At 36.5% G+C, this 20,977-nt stretch overlaps 1 protein-coding gene across 1 annotated transcript in view; it reads right to left on the reverse strand.

The window, feature by feature from the left end:
• Positions 1 to 20,977, reverse strand: part of ABCC9 (ATP binding cassette subfamily C member 9) — a 129,034-nt gene that overhangs the window by 2,689 nt on the left and 105,368 nt on the right. The window contains exons 33-40 of the mRNA XM_049625176.1: positions 14,747 to 14,848; positions 14,049 to 14,169; positions 12,611 to 12,741; positions 11,810 to 11,888; positions 9,808 to 9,916; positions 7,745 to 7,848; positions 5,008 to 5,141; positions 2,960 to 3,022 (exon numbers count right to left, since the gene is read on the reverse strand). Coding sequence (XP_049481133.1) covers positions 2,960 to 3,022; positions 5,008 to 5,141; positions 7,745 to 7,848; positions 9,808 to 9,916; positions 11,810 to 11,888; positions 12,611 to 12,741; positions 14,049 to 14,169; positions 14,747 to 14,848 — 843 coding nt within the window. The remainder of the gene's footprint in view (positions 1 to 2,959; positions 3,023 to 5,007; positions 5,142 to 7,744; positions 7,849 to 9,807; positions 9,917 to 11,809; positions 11,889 to 12,610; positions 12,742 to 14,048; positions 14,170 to 14,746; positions 14,849 to 20,977) is intronic.

Below are 20,977 nucleotides of genomic sequence, written 5' to 3' on the forward strand. Positions count from 1 at the left end.
AGCATCTGACTTCAGCTCAGGTCATGATCTCGCAGTTTGTGCGTTTGAGCCACGTGTCTGGCTCTGTGCTGACAGCTCAGAGCCTGGAGCCTGCTTCAGATTCTGTGTCACCTCTGCTCTCTGCCCCTCCCCCGCTCTGTTTCTGTCTCTCAATAATAAATGTTGAATGATATATATTTAGGAATTACCAAAATTTGTAGGATACTGCTTATTTATTTTTGAGAGAAGATCAGAATCACTTGTATACCCATGCATTTAGAAAAAAAAAAACCTTAAGTTTAATGAATTGTTTAATATCTGCTGTGTATTTTCCCTCCAAAAAAGATTATTCTTCAATCATCATATCATAGATGCTAAAAAAGGAATTTGGCCTTTAAATCCATAAATAGAATATAATAAACATTGCCTTGTTTTACTAAAATAACATTTACTTAAAAAATAAAAATAAAAACATGGAAAAATCTTGGCCAATGAAATATGTACGTGGTGTCTATTCAATTAATCAAAAATATTTTTTGCTTGAGAAACTGTGGTGTCAATTATAATAGCATTGATGCAATTTTTGAAATGCTCTAGAGAAATTAATTAAGAGTGAAGAATAAATCACTTTCATAAATAAATGCCATGCACTATTTTCGTGCATGAAGGCTTACTTTCAGAACCCAAAGACATTTGTCTTTTGAAGTTCTTTCACTATTTTCAGTTTCAGTCAACAAAATTAACAGAACAGCTTTTAGCAGGGAAGAAAGAATAGTAACTGTTAACATAGCTGAGAATCATTCTACAAGGGTTCTGTCACAAGTTGGTGGTTTTCTCTTTCTGTTAAGAGCCTGTTAAGAGAAGTTGGTCCCACGGTAATTCATCCTACCCATGGCTTTCTGTGTTCCAATGGGGAGGTATCCTAGTGACTACATTAGTGGTCTTGAAATGAAGAATGGGTGAAAGATACAGAAGTCTATGAAAAGTATTCAGTGAATGTAGGCAGATAAGAAAGAGAACATAATTTTTTTGTTAAAAATAGAAATTTTGCTATGGGGTGCCTGGGTGGCTAGTAGGTTGAGTGTCCGACTTTGACTCAGATCATGATATCGCGCTTTGTGAGTTCCAGCCCCATGTTGGGCTCTGTGCTGACAGCTCAGAGCCTGGAGCCTGCTTCGGATTCTGTGTCTCCCTCTCCCTCTGCCCCACCCCTGCTCACACTCTATCTCTCTCTCTCTCTCAGAAATAAATAAAGATTAAAAACAAATTTAAAGACATACAAATTATGCTCAAGTAATCTAGGTGTGGACTAAATGGGGCTACTCAGCAATACCATGCTTCATGCAGAAGACAGAAAACTAGTCTTTTGAGTAGGCAAGGGTCTGCTTCCCCCACCCCTTTACCTGCTCATTTAGGGGCAACAGGAAGTTCTTTCTCCCCCCAAGTATCTCCCTACCTCCCTACCTTCTCCAGGGAGAAAATTCTTGAAAATATTAGAGAACTGTTTTTCAAGTTAGCTAATTCTCTCACCCATTAAATCCTTCACACTCCAGTGTGAATGACTTAATCAGGTAACTCTCCTCCAGGACAGAGTTCATTGGGAAAGTGAGAAAAAAGTGGCTTTTTCTTTACCTAGGCCCAGTGTATAAAAGGTGGGCCCTGATGGGAGTCATTTCCTACCACTTTAAGAAAAGCTGCACTTCAAAAGGTGCTCTTTCCCCATGTATCAGTCACAAAAATGGAAGCATACAAGCACTTCATACATAGCTCCCAGTACTCAGCGGTTAAACATAAATAATTCTGTAAATTAAATAATGAAATCTTCAGGGCACATAAGGAACATGTACAGTGTTTTTAAGGACACTTACAATATATCCTCAAAGAATAGTGAAATTGGTCCATAGGACAGAGGTAAATCTGATTCTCGGGTTTTCGTAAATACTACCTCCTGCATATATACGTACTTAAAATTATGCATGTGCTTCATTAAGTATTGAACATAACTGAAGCAGCAGGTTGAGCTGGTTTGCATGAGAATACCCCATAGGCAGTTCCTTCACCATATCCCCATCCCCTTTAATCCCTGCATTAGTCCTGCCTGACTGAGGGGATGCCACTAGATAACTACCAGAGAATGGGCTAGTTGGCAGAGGAGCTGATGACGGTCTACTTGTTGGTCATCACCAAAGTGGAAAAGAGGCCATTCTTGTGGGCGAGCAAGTTTGGAACATTATCACACTCCACTAAAATACCCTCAGAGAAGACTAAAACAAGACCTGCATCCAAAATAGAAGAGACACGGTGCTGGAGAGAAAAGAGAAATGGAAAGACAAGAGTCAGCAAGACGGAAAATGTCCAGGTGATTCATTTAAAAAAGTTATTGTTAAACATTAAGCCTAAATGCGAGCAAGAAACCATCCATCTGCAGACAGGAAGAAGAAAACCATGGCCTACATTAAGTAAGCTATGACAAATACAAAGATGTGAGCGATCCTTCAATTTGGTGCTCAGAGAAAGTATCTGCCTCAGCTGTATCTCATTGATTTCTTTCTTGTTTAAACAGTTAAATGAATAGAGACATAGAAATTAAGTGTAAGTAGTAGCAGAATTGGTAGTCATTTTGAAGAATTTTGCTTCTGAAACTGCTCATCAGATGATCAGATTATCAAAAAGAGAATTACCCCATGTGAATTACCATCTGTGTCTGGTGAAAAAACACAGGCATTCCTGCTGGAATCCTTAGATTTAGGATATCACATCATTAGGGGAGGTAGGCAGAACAGACAGTTTGGGGAAAAACAATATAAAGACTTTTAGAGCATAGCTGTGTGTATGTGTGTGTGTGTTTCACACACACAGAAGCACTGGCAGAGAAATATATCATTCAACGTGCGTATACTTGAATTGCCCAAAAGTTAAGATTATTGAATCTTGGAACAAAACCCAAAGAGGAATAAATAACCCTGTCTCCAATACTTACAGCTATTGTAACAACAGTGCGGTCTGCAAAAGCCGTCATTACCACTTTCTGCAAAATGTTTTCCTGTCAAAAAATAAATAAATTAAGTCTGAATTTTCTCTGGACTTCTTTTTCTTGCCATACTATTCCTCCCTAAGACCAAAGACCCCCAGGCTTCTGAGAATTCCCGGCTCTTGTCTTCTGAGGAAGGTATGACAGCGGGCAGTGCCAGCAGCAAGCTTATGCTGGGTTCTGTATGTGTCTTCAAAAGGCCAATAAAACTCAGTGATCAACCCAGAATGACTGATAGACTTGTTAACCAGGGAACTGGAAGGGGAAAATGAAATTAAATGGGCATGGAAATGCTCACTTGAGTTATACCGAACAGTATGTATTCAAAACTAATAAAACCCTAAAATGGTGTTAATCTTTGGGTTAGAAAAGGGAAAAAGTAAAAATACATGCCCCAATTCAGATTTTGACCCATAAAAGAAGAACCATCTAGGCAAAAACCATTTTTATCCTCACTACAAACTGTTACCATTATACCCTGAAAGATGTTTTGGGTAATGATTCTCTCTCTCCTAGAGGAAAACTTGATTCCTAAGTCTTCTTAAGTTTATTTATTTATTTTGAGAGAGGGAGAGAGCGAGCGATCAGGGAAGGGCAGAGAAAGAATCCCAAGCAGGCTCCATGCTGTCAGTGCAGAGCCTCATGAGGCTCGATCCCACAAATCATGAGATCATGACCTGAGCCCAAATCAAGAGTCAGACACTTAACCGACTGAGCCACCCAGGCAACCTGATTCCTAAGACTCCTAAGTCTTAATATGAAGACTTCCTTCCAGTTAAGGTGGCCTATCGCCCATTAATTCATTCTCCCCTTCTCTCTCATCTCTTTTAAGGCTATATTATACTTACGATAATCCCCAATATTATAAGTCATTAGTAATTAATACTAATTTTGATGTAGTTATGTTTATTTAGTGAATTGGCTTAATTAGAAACTATTTTATATGCTTCAAATTATGTTAACTTTGAGAAGGAGATACAACTTTCTGTAATTGATTAGAATTACTAGAAAGAACTGATGTCAAATTAGCATCTCCATGTATAATTGACTCTTAATAATCATGAAACTGTTTCATATGTCTGGATATTTTTTACCCAACCTAAAGTGTGCAGCAAGAGAATACCGTATGTTTGTGGATGTTTTTTATTTTTGTCCTTTCTGATGCCAAATGTATAATATCAAGTTAACTTGTAAAAGAACAACATTAATTGCTAGCTCATACAGTTTGTGGTTTAATGTGACATTTTCTCCACTCCATCACATTCTTCTAGACAGATCCTTCTTGGGTGTATTTAACAGTTTTAAATAATTTCTTTCAAAAGCTAAAGTTTCTGGCTTGTTCCTGTGATCACACTGAGAAGACCACTGTCAGTTCTAGTGAATCCTTCTTCTTCAAATTGCTTTAGAAAATAATGATTGATTTTGTTTATCAATTTCTATTAAATAGAAATTTGCATACTTTATTTTACAACTTCCATGGCATAAGACTTGAACACTTGAATACAGTACAGTACTGTTGTCAACTGAGCATTGGAATTTTACTGCTTTAAGAATTTATCAAAAACTGGGGTGTCTGGGTGGCTCAGGTGGTGAAGTGTCCGACTTCAGTTCAAGTCATGATCTCATGGTTTGTGAGTTTGAGCCCCACATCGGTGTTGATAGCAGAGAGCCACTTCAGATCCTCTGTCCCCTTCTCTCTCTGCTCCTTCTCTGCTCTCTCTCTCTCAAAAATAATTTTTTTTAAAAAAAGAATTTATCAAAAAGTGATGGCAAGTTTATTTTATGTTTACCGGTCGTAGGAATTGCTTTAAAAGTGTCATGTCTCCTTTATCATAATTTTCAATGTGCTATCATCCGTTGATTAAAGAAATGAATGAGAAGACACTCAAAACAACAGTACTGAGGATTCTGAACCCAGTTGGGGAAAAATAAGTTGTAATTTTTACGTGTGTCTCTCCAACTCTTCAATTTAAAAAGCGAGCACATTATCTACTCACTGTGGCCATGTCAATGGAAGCTGTTGCTTCGTCCATGATGAGAATGCTGCTTTTGCGGACAAAGGCCCTAGCAAGGCAAAACAGCTGTCTCTGTCCAACGCTAAAGTTCTCCCCACCTTCAGTGACAACTGCATCTACATCAGAGAGAGAAGCAAGGATTTCACTAAAGAAATGCTACTAACATTTTCCTTGAGCAAAGTAGGGGAAAATAGTTATGTCCTACAAGAGCACGCTGGACCTCAGTGTACTGCTGCGAAGATTTCATAGTGGGAGGGCAAAGAGGAATTTTACTTTGGGAAAATGAAGATGATCCTGGGCCATCCTATTTTTGACAACAGATTGTAAATTACCTCCTTATACTAGGATATAAAATACATTCGGCATCTTGAAGACTGGAAGACCTTAGAGGTCATTTAATTACTGAACATAATTATCTAAGGAGATTATTTATTATAATTATCTAAGGCCCAGAGAAATGAAGTGGCTTGCCCGTAATCACATAGCTAATTTGTAGTAGATGAGATGAATGAGAAACAGAGTAGAGAGTAGATGATGAGAAACAGAACATTCTTGACTCTAGTATCCATTCTTTTTTCATTATACCATCCCACTGGACTGTAAGGTCCATGTGGTTAAGGACTGGGTTTTGTTTTTGTCCATCAGTGTGTCCATCTGACATAGTGGCTGAATAAAACATTGTATGGATAGATGAATGTTACATCCTCATTATCATTTTTGTTTGCTTTCATCCATATGTCATAAACTGTCCTACTATGAAGTTAAGATAAATTCTGTTTCCAAAACATCTCTTTTATTAGGTTTCAAACACTTCTTCTTAGGGTCCTGGAGGTAAATTTCTATTGATCATATTCTCATTGCATCAAATTTTTTATAATTTTTCATGCTTGGGGGCTATGCCTTTATTCTCCAAATTTTAATTTACATAATAAATAAGGAGGGTGATGGAGGTGATGAATATTCTTCATCAGAGTTGGCCTGAACCAGATCTTTATCAAGCAGTTGATATAATCTTTATGGGGACAATGAGCATAAACAACACTCAATTACATTGTGTAAATACAATCTCCTGTTGCTTACACTGTACCATAACCCTTGAACACCATGCCCATGATTCAAAACAGGTGCATGCATCTTTCATGTGAGTGAAGAGGACTATAAAGTTTTCATTGCCTGTATTCCAACTACTAACGGTGTGAGTGTCTCTACCACAAGAAGGGTATATATGCATTATCAATTTCTCAAGTAGACTTATTGGGCTTACCATGAGAGACGTCAAAAATTATGATAGGAAAGTTCTTCCAGACCTCTGGAATTGCTCCCACGGTCTAACACTGGCAAGGTCAATAAAACTACCCTTAAAGACATGCTATCTCAATTTCTCTTTGTGGGATGCCTTCGCCTTGGAACCTAATTAAAATCATATTGTTTTTGAGTAGGTCCTCCTAACCAAATAAACTAATAATAAACATGGTTTTATTTTGGAGGCTGATTTTCTTTCTAGATGCCAATATAACACAACCAATATGGGAACTACATGTTATTTATTAAAATTAAAATTTATTAAAACAATTTTATTGAAATTAAAATAAAATAAAATTTATTTATTATTCATTAAAACAATTAAAATTATTTATTAAAATCTAATTTAATAAATGTTTAATTTATTAATACTTAATAATTAAATTAAATTAATATTTAATTTATTACTATTTAATTTAATCAACCAGCTCTGATCTTTCTGATTACTTTCTTAAATGAGTTCAGATTTTTTAAAAATGTTTATTTATTCTTGAGACAGAGACAGAGCATGAACAGGGGAGGGACAGAGACAGAGGGAGAAACAGAATTTGAAATAGGCTCCAGGCTCCGAGCTGTCAGCACAGAGCCTGACGCAGCCCTCGAACCCACGAACTGTGAGATAGTGACCTGAGCTGAAGTCGGATGCTTAACCAACTGAGCCACCCAGGCACCCCATAAATGAGTTCAGATTTTAAGTCCAAAACAATAATTCATTTTTATGAGTTGAAGACTGCATTGTACACTTTGTTGTTTTGGTTTGTTAATCACTTTCTTTCATTATTCAAGTTGTTGTTTTATTCTGTCATCAGTTATTTGCCAGAAGTTGTCCACCTTACTCTTGAGCTAAATTTATATCAGTGATTGTTTGAGTACGTGTTTTATCCTTTACACAGGTGGCTAAAACTGATACTGCAGCAAGGTCATAGAAAATGATGTCTTCACAAAATTATGTTACATAAATATAAGAAACAGTCCCTCCTGGGAACAAAGAAAATGGTTGCCAATGTGGAGAACTGCCTGCTCCTAAATGGTACCTCCACTTTGAACTTAGTAGCCTCTTCAATCCTTTTACTCATTTACTGAGGGTTAGAGGTCATGTATATCATGTGAGTAGAATGATCACAAGGAAATATTCTGATTAAAATGACCTGTACCACTAAAGGTGAAAAGACTGAAGAGTTAAGTGTATTAAGAGGAATATTTTAGAGTGTTCATATAGAACAGAATTTGTTATAAGGTTCATCCTTTTGCATCCCATGCAAATCATTAGATTTTAAGTGTACTAATGACCTTTTGGAAATTATTTTAAATATAAGGGGATTTAATATGAATTATGTAATTCTAGCATAAAATATAGATAGAGATATATAGAATTAATTGCATATATTAAAATAAATGTATTCTTTAGAAAATATACCTAGACCTCCTGGCAGGGATTTGACCATATTCTTCAGCTGAGCAATTTCTAGAGCTTCCCAGAGTCTGTCATCTGTGCATTTACACTCTGGATCTAAATTAAATCTGTAGGGGAAGAAATAAGTTATTTAGTCAATAAATAAAAATAAAGGAATTTTTACATATGCTTGCTTATTGTTATTCTTTCCTGAAAATGTAAATCCTGGGGTACCCGGGTGGCTCAGTTGGTTAAGCATCCAACTCTTGAAATCAGCTTAGGTCATGATCTCAGGGTCGTGAGATGGAGTCCCTTGTTGGCTCTGTGCTGGGCATGGAGCCTGCTTAAGATTCTCTCTCTCTCTCTCTCTCTCTCTCTCTCTCTCTCTCTCTCTCTTTCATTCTACCCCCGGCCCCCTGCACTCACATACGTGTGGTTTCTCTTTTTCAAAAAAAATCTTAAGTCCTGTTTGTTTTGGTTATTATTATATCCCTGGTACCTAGAACAGTGCTCAGGATAGAGCAGGCATTCAATTCATGTTTGATGAATAAATGAATGACCTCAATGTTATGAACAATGTTTTTTGATGATACAGTTAGTATATTTATATGTGAGACATGACATGGTAAAATTCATTATGTGGATTTATCCTGTTTCATATTATATTTAATGTAACTTGAATAATGTCTAGCAAAGTGTTTCCACAGAACTGATGATTATATGGGAACATATAATGATATCTTAGATGAGCTGTGCTGCACCAACCACAATAGTAGTATTCATCATAAATATATTCAGAGATAGAAATTCACTATGGTATCACTAAATAACTTGATACATCCACAACTTTTATTTATTTTCTTAAAATTCTTTTTTTTTAGAGAGTGTGAGTGGGGGAGGGGCAGAGAGAGAGGGAGACACAGAATCTGAAGCAGGCTCTGAGCTGTCAGCACAGAGCCCAACGTGGAGTTCTAACTCACAAACCATGAGATCATGACCTGAGCCAAAGTTGGACTCTTAACCCACTGAGCCACCAAGGTACCCCTACACAACTTTTAATTAAAATGATTTTACAGCTGAATATTGAGCAACCTTAGATACATTTTCTCTTCAAGACAAAAAGAAGTGGCAAATACTTCTTTGTAATTAAGGTAGAGGAGGGGAGCCAGAGAGAACAAAGGTTGTATGGAATGAGAGACATGACCCGGCAGATAATGCCATGGTGGGGTTTGGAGTCAGACGAACATTATTTGGAATTGGAGTTCTACCACTTACTAAGTGTATAAACATGGACAAATTAGAGCTTCTCTGAGGTTTAAAATTCTCGTATGTAAAATAAGGATAATAACATGTATACTAGAGCAATGCTTTGAAGATTTAATGAGACAATATATTCAAAGCACTTAGCAGATAGTAGATACCTAGATACTGCCATTCTTTCTTTCTTTCGTTTTCTTTTTTTACTGTGGGAAACCATAAACTAGGTATTGAGAAGATTGTAGCGGCTTCTTAAAAGCAATTTTGGCTGAAAGAGTAATTGTGAGGGATAGGGGAGCCAAGGGATTCACTGAACTTAATATCTGCTGAGCCCAGGCCAGACGCATAAGCAATAGGCAGGATATCTGTAAAGGCAGAACACCTTAGAAATGTCTGTCAACAATCGCTGCTCCAAGTACAGAAGAAAAAGTAGCTTTTGTGGAGTCAAACTTAAAGAGCAGAGCTCCTAGAAATATATAAGGGACTGGCTTCTATAGGTTAATTCAGCAACTCTAGGGTTTCCCAATCCAAACTGTTGGTCAGAATATTTGATCTTATCATCCTTATTTTGTTTGTTTGATTGCTTTTTTATTTTTAATTAAAAACAAAATTGTATTTTAAGTAGGGCCACACCCAATGTGGGGCTTGAATTCACAGCCCTGAGATCAAGTGGCTTGCTCTATCCACTGAGACAGCCAGGTACCTCTCTGATCTTATCATCCTGATAACATCATTCACACCTACCTGAAAAACAGTTCTGAGTAAAACCCTCCCATGAGCCAAAAGGTAAATCCTGAGGCATACAGGTTTCTGTTGAATACATCACCTACCTAATAGAACCACTGAATAGTATTGGATCCTGCAAAATGATTGAAAGTCTAGAACGTAGTGTGTGCAGTGGTAGTTTTGATATGTCTATCCCATCAATGACAATCTTTCCTGTTAAAGAGAAACAAAAATTATAAGCACGTAGGAAAATCAAAAGAAAAACAATATTATTTACAAATTGAAAGTACTTGCCGGGTTCAGGGTTGAAACTCAGAAGATAAAGCTTTCCATTTAAGTATTAAAAACATCATTATGCATCTCTAAGAAAAATATACATTTTGGTGATATTTTATCTTATGTATTTTCCCTTAAAGAGATTCTCAGTTTCTATTCAATTTCTGTGGTTCATACAAACCAAAAGTACTTTTTCTCCTTAATGGGTCTTCTTTCTTCTGATATTCCTTTACCCTCCTTCCCTGTTTATTTTCCTTCACAAGATATTCTATATACATTTACCTATCTGTTTTAATTGTCTTTTTCTCCTAACCACAATGATAACTCCTTGAAGACAGTGATTTTTATCTAAATTATTTACTCTTGTATTGATTGAACAGAACATTGCTTTGCAAATAAGAAAGGAAATTCTATGACATACAAATCAAATTTTAATGAATTTCTCCATACTGTGTTTAGACTTATCAGAGACTTGTGCAATCTTGATGTTTTTTCCTCAAATTGATAAGCTATTTTATCATATCACTTTGTGTAAAGACAGTATTGCCCTATGAAATGAGTGGCCAGGTGAAAAATGGCAGGTGGGAGTCTCTTTTCCAGCTAGATTTAGATTCAAGAAGAAGCAAAGTGATCAACTTAAACTTTCTTTTGGGAGTACCACATTATCTATTAAAATCTTAATAGCTTAATGCTAAATAAGAGAATCAGTCATTGAAAGTACACATGGAGCCTAAAATCATGTTTCTGGATTCGTGAGGAAGGAAAAGGCTAATCTAATATGTACAGTTACAGCCACAGGTTTTTTGTTTTTGTTTTTGTTTTTTGAATGAAAAGTGTCAATCAATTGTCTTTGGATTATGTCATTGACTTACAATGCAAAGCCACTGAAAGTCCTCAAAGTACCTGTGTATTATTACTTGCCATGGAAGGGCAGGCTGCTAACCCAGTGGCTGATGCCTACTCTGCTTCTGAGTCTAAACCCTGAAGAGACTTCAATTCCTGTTCATCTGCGCTGTTCATAAACTGACCTCTTTATCTCACAAAGCTGTTGTGTAGATTACATTAAGTAATATAAACTGTCAAGTATAATAAAAATGTGAAGTACTATAATTGTCAGCATAATCATTTCAGATAATAATAGGAAGCACTTCCTTGAGCTCATGATCAAGCACATTGCTGGATCCCCTTTTATTCAAGATTGCTTATGTGCTGGGCTATTTATAGGCCACTTGATAGACTAAATAATGTGACATATTTTTTCTAAAGCAAAGATTAAATTATTTCCACGTATCATATTATTAGTAATTTTGTGGATGCATAAATATTTTTGTATGTTTTCAACATGTGCTTGGCAGTTTGCAGCTTTGCTGCCTCACAAAATGTTCAACATCATTAAACCATGTTACTAAGATGATAGTAAGAGTCATGCAGCAAAATTAATAATGTAGATTACTTATCTCCTTGCATTTTTTTCCTTTGATGGGAATGGATATATTTTTAGTTTCCCCTATTCCTTTCTCTTAAAATGCGACCTGAATCTACTGCTGTTCAAAATGGATGGTACTGTTTTCGTTTTACCAGTTTATTAGAATTCTTCAATAACAGTCTCTAGAGTTGAGTTCAAGGCTAATAATTTTATTAGCAATTCTATGTTCATTCTTTACTTCTAGAGTGTTTATCTGGGACACCTACCTCAAGCCATGGGTTGCAGGACACAAAGTCCTTATAAATATTCGCTTGTTATTTCTGCAGGATTAGGTAAGTTGATGTTGCATTTTTTTAAGGAAAATCACCACATAGTCATGAAAAAAAACTGAGTTAGTAACTCACCATCAAATATATCAACCATTCTGAAGAAAGCCAGAGATAATGATGATTTCCCACTGCCAGTTCGGCCACATATGCCCACCTAAAAAAGCAAATGTCACCCAAAGAGAAGAGGACACAGAAAATGGGCAAAAGTAGTTTTAATTTAGACAAGATACCATGGTGAAACTGCATTTCTATTTAAATAGTTATAATAAATCATTATTCTTTTCCTAGGGTTCCTTTATGTATTATCATTAAGATGAAAACATAGAATCCTCACCAATCTTCAATGACTTCATTCTAGCTCTTTTTATGTGTATGTGGTTGTGTTGTTTTTCCTTTATGGCTTAATTTTTGTGTTTAGTGTATTGTTGGTCTAATAAGTAAGTATTCAACTTTATCTTAGAAGTGATGATATTATAACAAACAAGACTGATTCAATTTTTTTCTGCACATTTTCTCTTTTTAAAGTAACTAAAACAAACCATTTTGGGACTAGAGCTAGTACAAATGCAAAATTTCTCAAGGGGATGTCCAATATGGCTTTGAGCCAGAAGCCAAAAATTTAGAAAAACACATGTATTGTTGATTTCCCTGATCTTCGTGGGAGACTAATGAATGGCAATATAACTTAGAGAACATGTATTTTATCCTGATCCTATCTCCCCTCTCTTTTATGTAGATAATTTGATCTGTAAAGTACCAGGAGTGTTACATGAGCCCAGTGAGAATGTACTTGGCTGGATGTCTGAAGAGTTTAGGTAGTGATAAAATGGCTCCATCAAAGGTTTTGTATGAAACAAATGGCAATGAATTCCATACCTTTTGCCCAGGTTTGATGTAAGCCTTGACGTGTTTAAGAACAGGTTTCAGATTATTTTCGTATCTGACACACAGATCATGAATCTTGATCTCCCCTTCCTGTGGCCAATGTTCTGGAACTTGAGAAGGGTCTGGGGGGTGAGGGTGGAGTAGGGGAAGTCAGAGAGAGAGGAAGAGAGAGTGGAATGGAGGGAGGGAGAAAGGGACAGAGAGAGAGAGAAAAGGAAGGAGAGAGTGACAGAAAGAAACATACGCATACTGATATACATTTATACATACAAACATATACTTTTTTGGTAAATTTAAAGTAATACTGAACCAAATGCTATGTCTTTTTAAAATTAAAATTACATTCAGAGTAAAGGCCTATTGATTAAGAACTTCCAAAATAGTTATTTTGTGTTTGTTTTGGAGCATGAACTATCATGTTTTTTCTGCATTCCATAACTTGATTCTCTTTAAGATAGTTATTCATTCCTTTGTTCAGTCAGTCAGTCATGAAACATCTGAGTACTTAAAATGTGAGAGGTATTGTGCAATGTGTTGGAAATATGGAGATGAAAGACACACCTCATGGTGCTCACTGTGTCCTGGGGGAAGCATACAAGTAAGTTGGTGTCTGCAACACTGCAAGGAGAGTCAGTGACGGAGGCCAACCCAAGGTGCTCTGGGAGCACAGATGGTGGTAACCTGAGAGTTCCGGGAGGGTTTCCAGAGGAGATGGTGGCTGAGATGAGTCTTACAAGGATAAGGGGTGGTGAAATTTGTTTCAAATATATATAAAGAGAAAAAAAGATAAAAAGAAAACCATAGAAAGGAACCATAGTATGTTGGTATGGCCAGAGTAAAAGGTGTGTAGATAGATGATGAGAGATGAGACTAGGGTAGGTGGGTAAGGATCGACTAATGAGGAGTCTAGTGATCTTAGCTTAACTTATCTGGGTTCTGTCCTTGAAGATCTGGATAGCTATTGAAGTATTTAGGCAGAAGAATGCATTTTAAGCATGAAATTAAGAAAGATCATTCCGTCTTCAGTATTGAATTTCCTGCCAATTTTATTCTAGCAAAGCTGAGAATCTCAGTGAGTAGTTTTAAGATCCAAGTTTCTTGACATCTAAGTTAAATTGATCTTGAGAAAGAAAACACAATAGTACATAGTTTAGGCTGGTAACTAATGTAATAAAGTCCAAATACTTTTTATAATTCTCTTTAAATATTACTAAGTAATATCTATTTGGATTCTGGTTGTATCCAAAACTTTTCAGGCCTAAGTAGTCATATTATTTCAGGTATACCTTATAAAGCAAAGTCAAGATGAGAAGGGATTCTCTGGATATTAAAGTGGAAAACAAAAGCAAAAAAGACAGTGTCTGACACACAACTATCATTTATATAAAATAAACACTTAAGTGAAACAAAATAATATTCAGAACAATACCCATGGTGCCTTCATAGTTCTCAGACTCCATAGTTAAGAAACTGTTCACTTTCTTCACTGCCCCCATTTGGACCTCCAGGTCAGCCAAGTTCCTCACAACCCAATTCAAATAATTGGTTATCTGTGTCAGGTGACAAAAAAGTTAACACGTTTAAAATAAAGTAGCAATCTTTGTAATCACTGGATATTTTAGGATAGGATGACTTGGACAGTTAGTGTACATCATGTGCTATGACTTATAAGTGCTGCAAGATATCAGAGACCAGGGAGGGTATCATGGGATAAAGCAGGCAAAGAAAGTGTCCACTCTTCTTCAAGTGTCCTCAAATGTCAGTGTTGTGTAAACTTGTGCTTCCCTGCACAAGTTGTATTACCTGTTTGTACTTCTCTCATTTATATTCATATTCATTTTAGTTTCTCAGAATGGGTTGTGAACGACTTAGGACAGGGACTTCACACCTCGGGAGTGCTATCACCATAGAGTTTGAGCAGTTTCTAAAAACTGACTCACAGTATAAGAACTGAATCCACACTGTCCTAAAATGCTGAGCTTGTGCCCCATCCTACCATTATTTGCAAGATGTCATTTCATTATGAATTTCAAACTGCTCCTCTAACATCCATGAATAAGAACTGACGATGACTATAGAAAGCACCTCCAACACTACATGAAAAGAGACATTTTCATCCATACCTACCGTAAGTGCATACAGAAGACCCAAGCCCACCAATCCAGAATTGGAAGACCCGCTGATGGATGCAATGGAAGCAGTGAGGACAATGCAAGCTCCCAAATAATCCTAAAAAGGAGCAAGTAAAAAAAAATGCTAAAAGATTTTCGTCGAGTTCTCAAACAAAAGGTACCAATCAATTTAGAGAGGTGGGTACTAAGACAGTACACATAAATTTCAGGGGAAGGTTACCTAAGATGTGGATGAATGACAACTCACAATATTAGGGCTGGAGTGGGAGTAATTCAGCACTCTCATTGCATCTGTGCAGAAATGGATTCATACAAGTTAACTTGCCGGAAATTAAGCTGCAGTTGGTGGCACCACCAGGATCAGACATAGGGTTTCTTTTTCTCCTCCCCCACCCTTGCTATAGCATTGTGTTGCCGGACAAGTAATTATTTCGAAACTTGATTTACTACCTTCAATTTCATGTGTGCTTATGTCAGGGTTGTGATCTAGCTCCCTTGTGCTATATAGTAAGGGCTTGGCAGAAATTTGCATCTGGTTAACTTTAGATTCTTGTCTAAACTGTTTGTCAAATATCTAGGCTTAGAGTTTGGGACATTAAGTCTCCAGATTCCATGTAAATAAGGATAAGGGTTTATATTTGTTCTTAAATGGGAAGTGTGGGCCTGTCTTAGAGCATCTGGATGAGCTATGACTCAATGGTAAACTCTTTTGTGAAATTTTTAAAAGTTCACTGAGGCCAGTCTTTATCTCAAATAAGAAACAGGGCACAACCATCCATTTTCAAACACCTTGTTCCTTCCCATTTCCCAGCACTCTTAGTCATTGTTATGTCTTATCATTTGTAAAAGAAATCTTCCAAACTTTTCATGCTGATGAGTCACATGTTCCAGAAGCAGGTAGCATTTCAGGCATGAGCACTTCTACAGTTATTTTAAGTCTCATCTCACTTGTGACCTTTCAAGTTGAGATATGTCTCTGATCCCTCAAAAAAAAAAAGCCAAATAACTAGATGCTAAGACATTAATGACAGCAAAAAAAAAAAAGACTTTAATGACAGTAATGGACTGCTTAACATGCTGGAGTAACAAGTGAAGTTACTCAAATCATCTCCCATGTGAGCTTTCCTAACTCTTTTTAAAACAGTTCCAAAGACCTAGTTCTTGAGGAGCAATCAGTAATCCCAGCCTTGAAATCAGAGATCTGGGCTCAGACCCTGACTTTGCCAATTACCAGACAAATAATTTAAACCCCTTTAAAACTCAGTTTCTGTGGAAAATAGAAATGATACCTAATTCAAAGACTTTGAAAGGACTAAAAAAGATTAAATGCCCGTTAGATTTCACCACCTCCATGTATCAGGATGTCTTTTTTCCTCTGGATGATTTTCAAACGTTTGAAGCAAGCTTAGAAGTTTATGTGCATCATAAAACATCAAAGGTTAAAAGAGGCACTAAAATTTAATTCCATAATGATTCCCATGATCTTTATAAAGAATAAAGAAAGAAATCATGCAGAGTTACTCTCTTGAGGCAGTAAACTCCAAAGAGGTAGTAAATGCTCCTTGGATTGCTTCTTCCAATGGGACCATGTGTTAACAACTTGTCACATCCCAATTAGACAGTTCTTCTTCATTTTCCCTTTAGTTGAAGCAACAACTACATGGATGCATAATCTAACCAGTCTGGGCCACTCTTACATCTTACAAATGCCAACATGCTCCCAAAATACTTCTAAAATATTTACAGCAATATGAATTTTTCCTTCCAGCCCTCTGTCTAAAGTTAGTACTTTTGAAGTTATGCTGTAAATTTGTAATTTCTATATTATCTTTTTAAAAAGGACTTATAAAAAGTTTCTGTGATAAGTACCAGAAAGCAAGTTAGTATCAGGGGATACTTTGAGCAAGGTCCTCCTTCTCAGTTTGATATAAATAAATACACCATTCAGCTTCTGAGAAATTTCTGTGGGTAATGTACACATTAAGGCTTTGAAACAAGGCACATTTTTATTAATTTCTATTCTCTACTTTCTCCCAGCTGGCCTTATTGGGAAGAAGAGCCTCATTCATTCATCTATTGATTTATTCATACATTCATTCATTTATTTTCAAGTCTTAAATTCCATTTAGTTAACATATAGTATAATATTAGTTTCGGGAATAGAATTTAGTCATTCATCACTTACATACAACACCCAGTGCTCATTACAAGTGTCCTCCTTAATGCCCATCACCCATTTAACCCATCCCCCCAACCTTCTCTCCAGCCACCCTGTTTGTTCTTTATAGTTTACAGTCCGTTTTATGGTTTGCCTCTCTCTTTCCCCCACCCCTACCATATTCATCTGCTTCATTTCTGAAAATCCACATATGTGTGAAATCATATATGGTATGTGTCTTTCTCTGATTGACTTAATTCAGTTAACATGATACACTCTAGCTTCATCCATGTTGTTGCAAATGGCAAGATTTCATTCTTTTTTATGGCTGAGTAATATTCCATTATATATGTCTACTACAACTTCTTTATCCATTCATCAGTTGATGGAAATTTGGGCTTTTTCCATAGTTTGGCTCTTGTTGATAATGCTGCTAAAAACATCTGGATGCATTTGTCCCTTCGAATCAGTATTTTTGTATCTTTTAGGTAAATATCTAGTAGTATAATTGCTGGATCATAGGGTGGTTCTATTTTTAATTTTTTGAGGAACCTCCATATTGTTTCCCAGGATGGTTGCACCAGTTTGTATTGCCACCAGCAGTGTAAGGGGGCTCCCTTTTCTCCACATCTTCGCCAACATCTGTTGTTTCCTGTGTTGTTAATTTTAGCCATTCTGAAGGTATGAGATGGTATCTCGTGGTTTTGATTTGTATTTCCCTGATGATGAATGAAACTGAGCATCTTTTCATGTGTCTTTAGCCATCTGGATGTCTTCTTTGGAAAAGTGTCTATTCATGTCTTCTGCCCATGCCTTAACTGGATTATTTGGTTTTTAGGTGTTGAGTTCGATAAGTTCTTTATAGATTTTGGATACTAACCCTTTATCTTTCTGCTGTGCAGAAGCCTTTTATCTTAATGAGGTCCCAACATTCATGTTTGCTTTTGTTTCCCTTGCATCCCTAGACATATCTAGTAAGAAGTTGCTATGGCTGATGTCAAAGAGGTTGCTGCCTCTGTTCTCCTCAAGGATTTTGACAGTTTCCTGTCTTATATTTAGGTGTTTCATCCATTTTGAATATATTCTTGTGTGTGATGTAAGAAAGTGGTCCAGTTTCATTCTTCTGCGTGTTGCTGTCCAGTTTTTCCAATACCTTTGTGGAAGAGACTTTTTCCATTGGATATTTTTTCTTGCTTTGTCAAAGATGAGTTGACCATATGGTTGTGGGTCCATTTCTGGGTTTTCTATTCTGTTCCATTGATCTGTGTGTCTGTTTTTATACCAGTACCATACTGTCTTGATCACTACAGCTTTATCCAGAATTGTGATGCCTCCAGCTTTGCTTTTCTTTTTCAAAATTGCATACATTCTTTTAAAAATATAACAACAAAATAATCACTGAGTCTCAACAATGGAAATTAGACAGTAGCCCTAATATAAACATTATAAAGGAAATGCAAAACATTATGTACTCAATCGCTCTGTCTCCTTCTCTCTCTTTTTCTCTTTCTCTCACCCCTCTCCCCTTCCATTAAAATGACTATGGAATCGTTATACTTTATATTGGGGCTTAGATTCACTTGTTATAGAACTAAATGGTAAATGCAATTAGATGATTATTTAAATTATTTTCTATTACATTAAAATGGTAATTCTGGTAATAGATAGTTTACCCTGGCAATAAAGCCAGCAAGAGAAGTAAAAACAGATGAAGGAGGGAAAGGAAAAGGCTGATCAATAAGTTTGAGTTAATATATATTTTCTGGCTCTCTTTCATATGGCTAATGTTTTTAAAACTGCTTGTAAGGTTTCCAGTATGATAATTAGACACTATTATTTTAATTATTATCACAGTAAATAAAATATACCAAAATTTACTTATAAGAGATAATGTTTTTGGTTTTTTGGTTTTAAGAGATAATGTTTTTGACATCTCAGTGATAAGGCATAGCTTCTTAAAGTACATTTATAGCACATTTTCAGTGGATGAACCCATTTTCAAAATCTACAGTCCACTAAATTCGAATAGATATGAGGGCTTAAAAGCCAGGATGTCTGTACCTATATCAAAGCTATATCAAAGTTATTTTATTTATAATAAAAATATTCTTTATCTTTTTTTTTTTAGAAAGTACTATCCATGTTGTCTTCTGGTTAGACCAAACTAGATATTTTCAGTTCACTCCTAGATTATTTCCACTGCTCAAAGAAATTTTTTTGTAATGAATTTGGAATTTTTTGGAGGCATTTGATCAGAATTTTACCTTGATCTGCATAAGAAAGGAAGCTGCTTTGTGCACAATGTTTATAATGAGAACTCATAGCAAAAATACTAAATTCTATTAACTTCCCTTCAAATAGGACAAGAGTATAGATGTGTGAAATTGGTGGATAATGTAAGAGTTTATGCTAGCTCCCTACTTTTTGTTTCTTTACCATTAAACTTAAGCAATGTAATGAATTACAAAGTGATTGTACAGTTAATACCTTCTTTCCTTTCTTCGCAAATATGTGAACAACAAAATGGCTTCAAGGCAATTAATTAAGAAAGGAGAAGCAGCTGGTCTGAATAACTCACACAGGAGATCAAATACTTAGCACTTAGTGGTCACTAGGCAGCATTTATTCTACTGCTAAGTCCTTACACATACTAATCAATCAATTCACTGAATAAAAGCACCTGTGGTCAAAACGATACAATGGAATGACAAATTCAGTTTAGGAAATAGAAGCTACTGCTTATGTGAACTGCCAGTTCTCAAAGAGGTCCCCACCAGAGGACCTTTTATCTATCTAGTGATAAATTATAACTTCCATCGAGTTTGTGAATTCAACACTTCCCTCCAGAAGAGAAGCCTTTGATTTTCAAAGCTAAAAGAGAGGCCTCTTCTTGGATTTCCAGTGATTCAATGGCATCTATCTATCTTTTCTATAGTGAAAACTATAATTCTATAAAACAGACTTGCAAATAGTTAATAGAGATTCAATCTCTTTCCTTTTGTAGCCCTCAGAAGTACTGGTCTATGGCACCACTGAGTATCTGGGGGAATATATCAGGGCCTCCAAAGTATAAGATCAGTGCACACCTGTCTGTTGTGGAGTTATGAACACACAAAACAGCTCTGTGCTGCTTCATAAAACAGGCTCTCGTGCAAGCTCACCCTGAATACTATTTTCACTTCAGTCTGTTGATTCTAAAGACTTTCTTTTTGGCTTCCTGATGTGAATTTTCTTTTATCCTTTCACCACACAGCAAGACAAAGCCTTGGAAAGACAGCCTTTAGATAGAGTTACACAATTTTCGCAAGTGGAAACACCGGTGCCAAAGAACTGGAAGTGTTTAGTGCAGAGGGCTGAAGAGAAAACGCCATGTCGAACCAGAGAACATAAGCAGCATTCAAAGGTTAGGCTGTAGTGACACTCTGCACGTGATTGTGGCCCCCTCCACTTGGCACCCACAGGAAAAGTGCTCCCCTGTCTGCCAAAGCAACCTGGGTGGTCACGGTCTTGCTAGTTTTCCTCCAGCCAATTATTTTCTTTTAGACTCTTGTCCTTTTTCGATGTGAGTGTATGGTGACCTTTATCTATTTTTGCTAATTCGGAAGGAGTATGAAATGAATACAGTGGTCAGGGCTACATCTTCCATAGGGAAAGCTGTTCACTCAGAGAAGGGGAATAACTTGTGATTGTCTTAACTCTCACTTAAGTTGATGAGGGAAAGAAATGAGAGCCATATATTTAAAATAAATTAGAGAATGGACAAAAATTGGATGGGGCTCATGGATCTTCCCGAATCCCACAAAAGGTGGTTTTCTCTGGTTTCCCTTCCTTTCTTCTTGAGATTTTCCGTCCAGGGAATCCAGTGACATTGCTTTTGAAAGCTCAAATTGAGAATGAAGAGAAAGGGAGGCAAAAATAGCCACAGAAGACCACAATAAATTTTCTCCCCTTTCTCTTCATTAAGGTGATGAGTGAATTAGAGTTGGTGAAATCCCTAGATCTGCATCAGGATCTCCCCTCACACAGGAGAGCAAACACTTGCTTCTTCTGATTCATGCCCAATGCCCC

Source organism: Panthera uncia, chromosome B4, assembly GCF_023721935.1.
Source record: "Panthera uncia isolate 11264 chromosome B4, Puncia_PCG_1.0, whole genome shotgun sequence".
In the NCBI taxonomy this organism is placed as follows: Eukaryota; Metazoa; Chordata; class Mammalia; order Carnivora; family Felidae; genus Panthera; species Panthera uncia.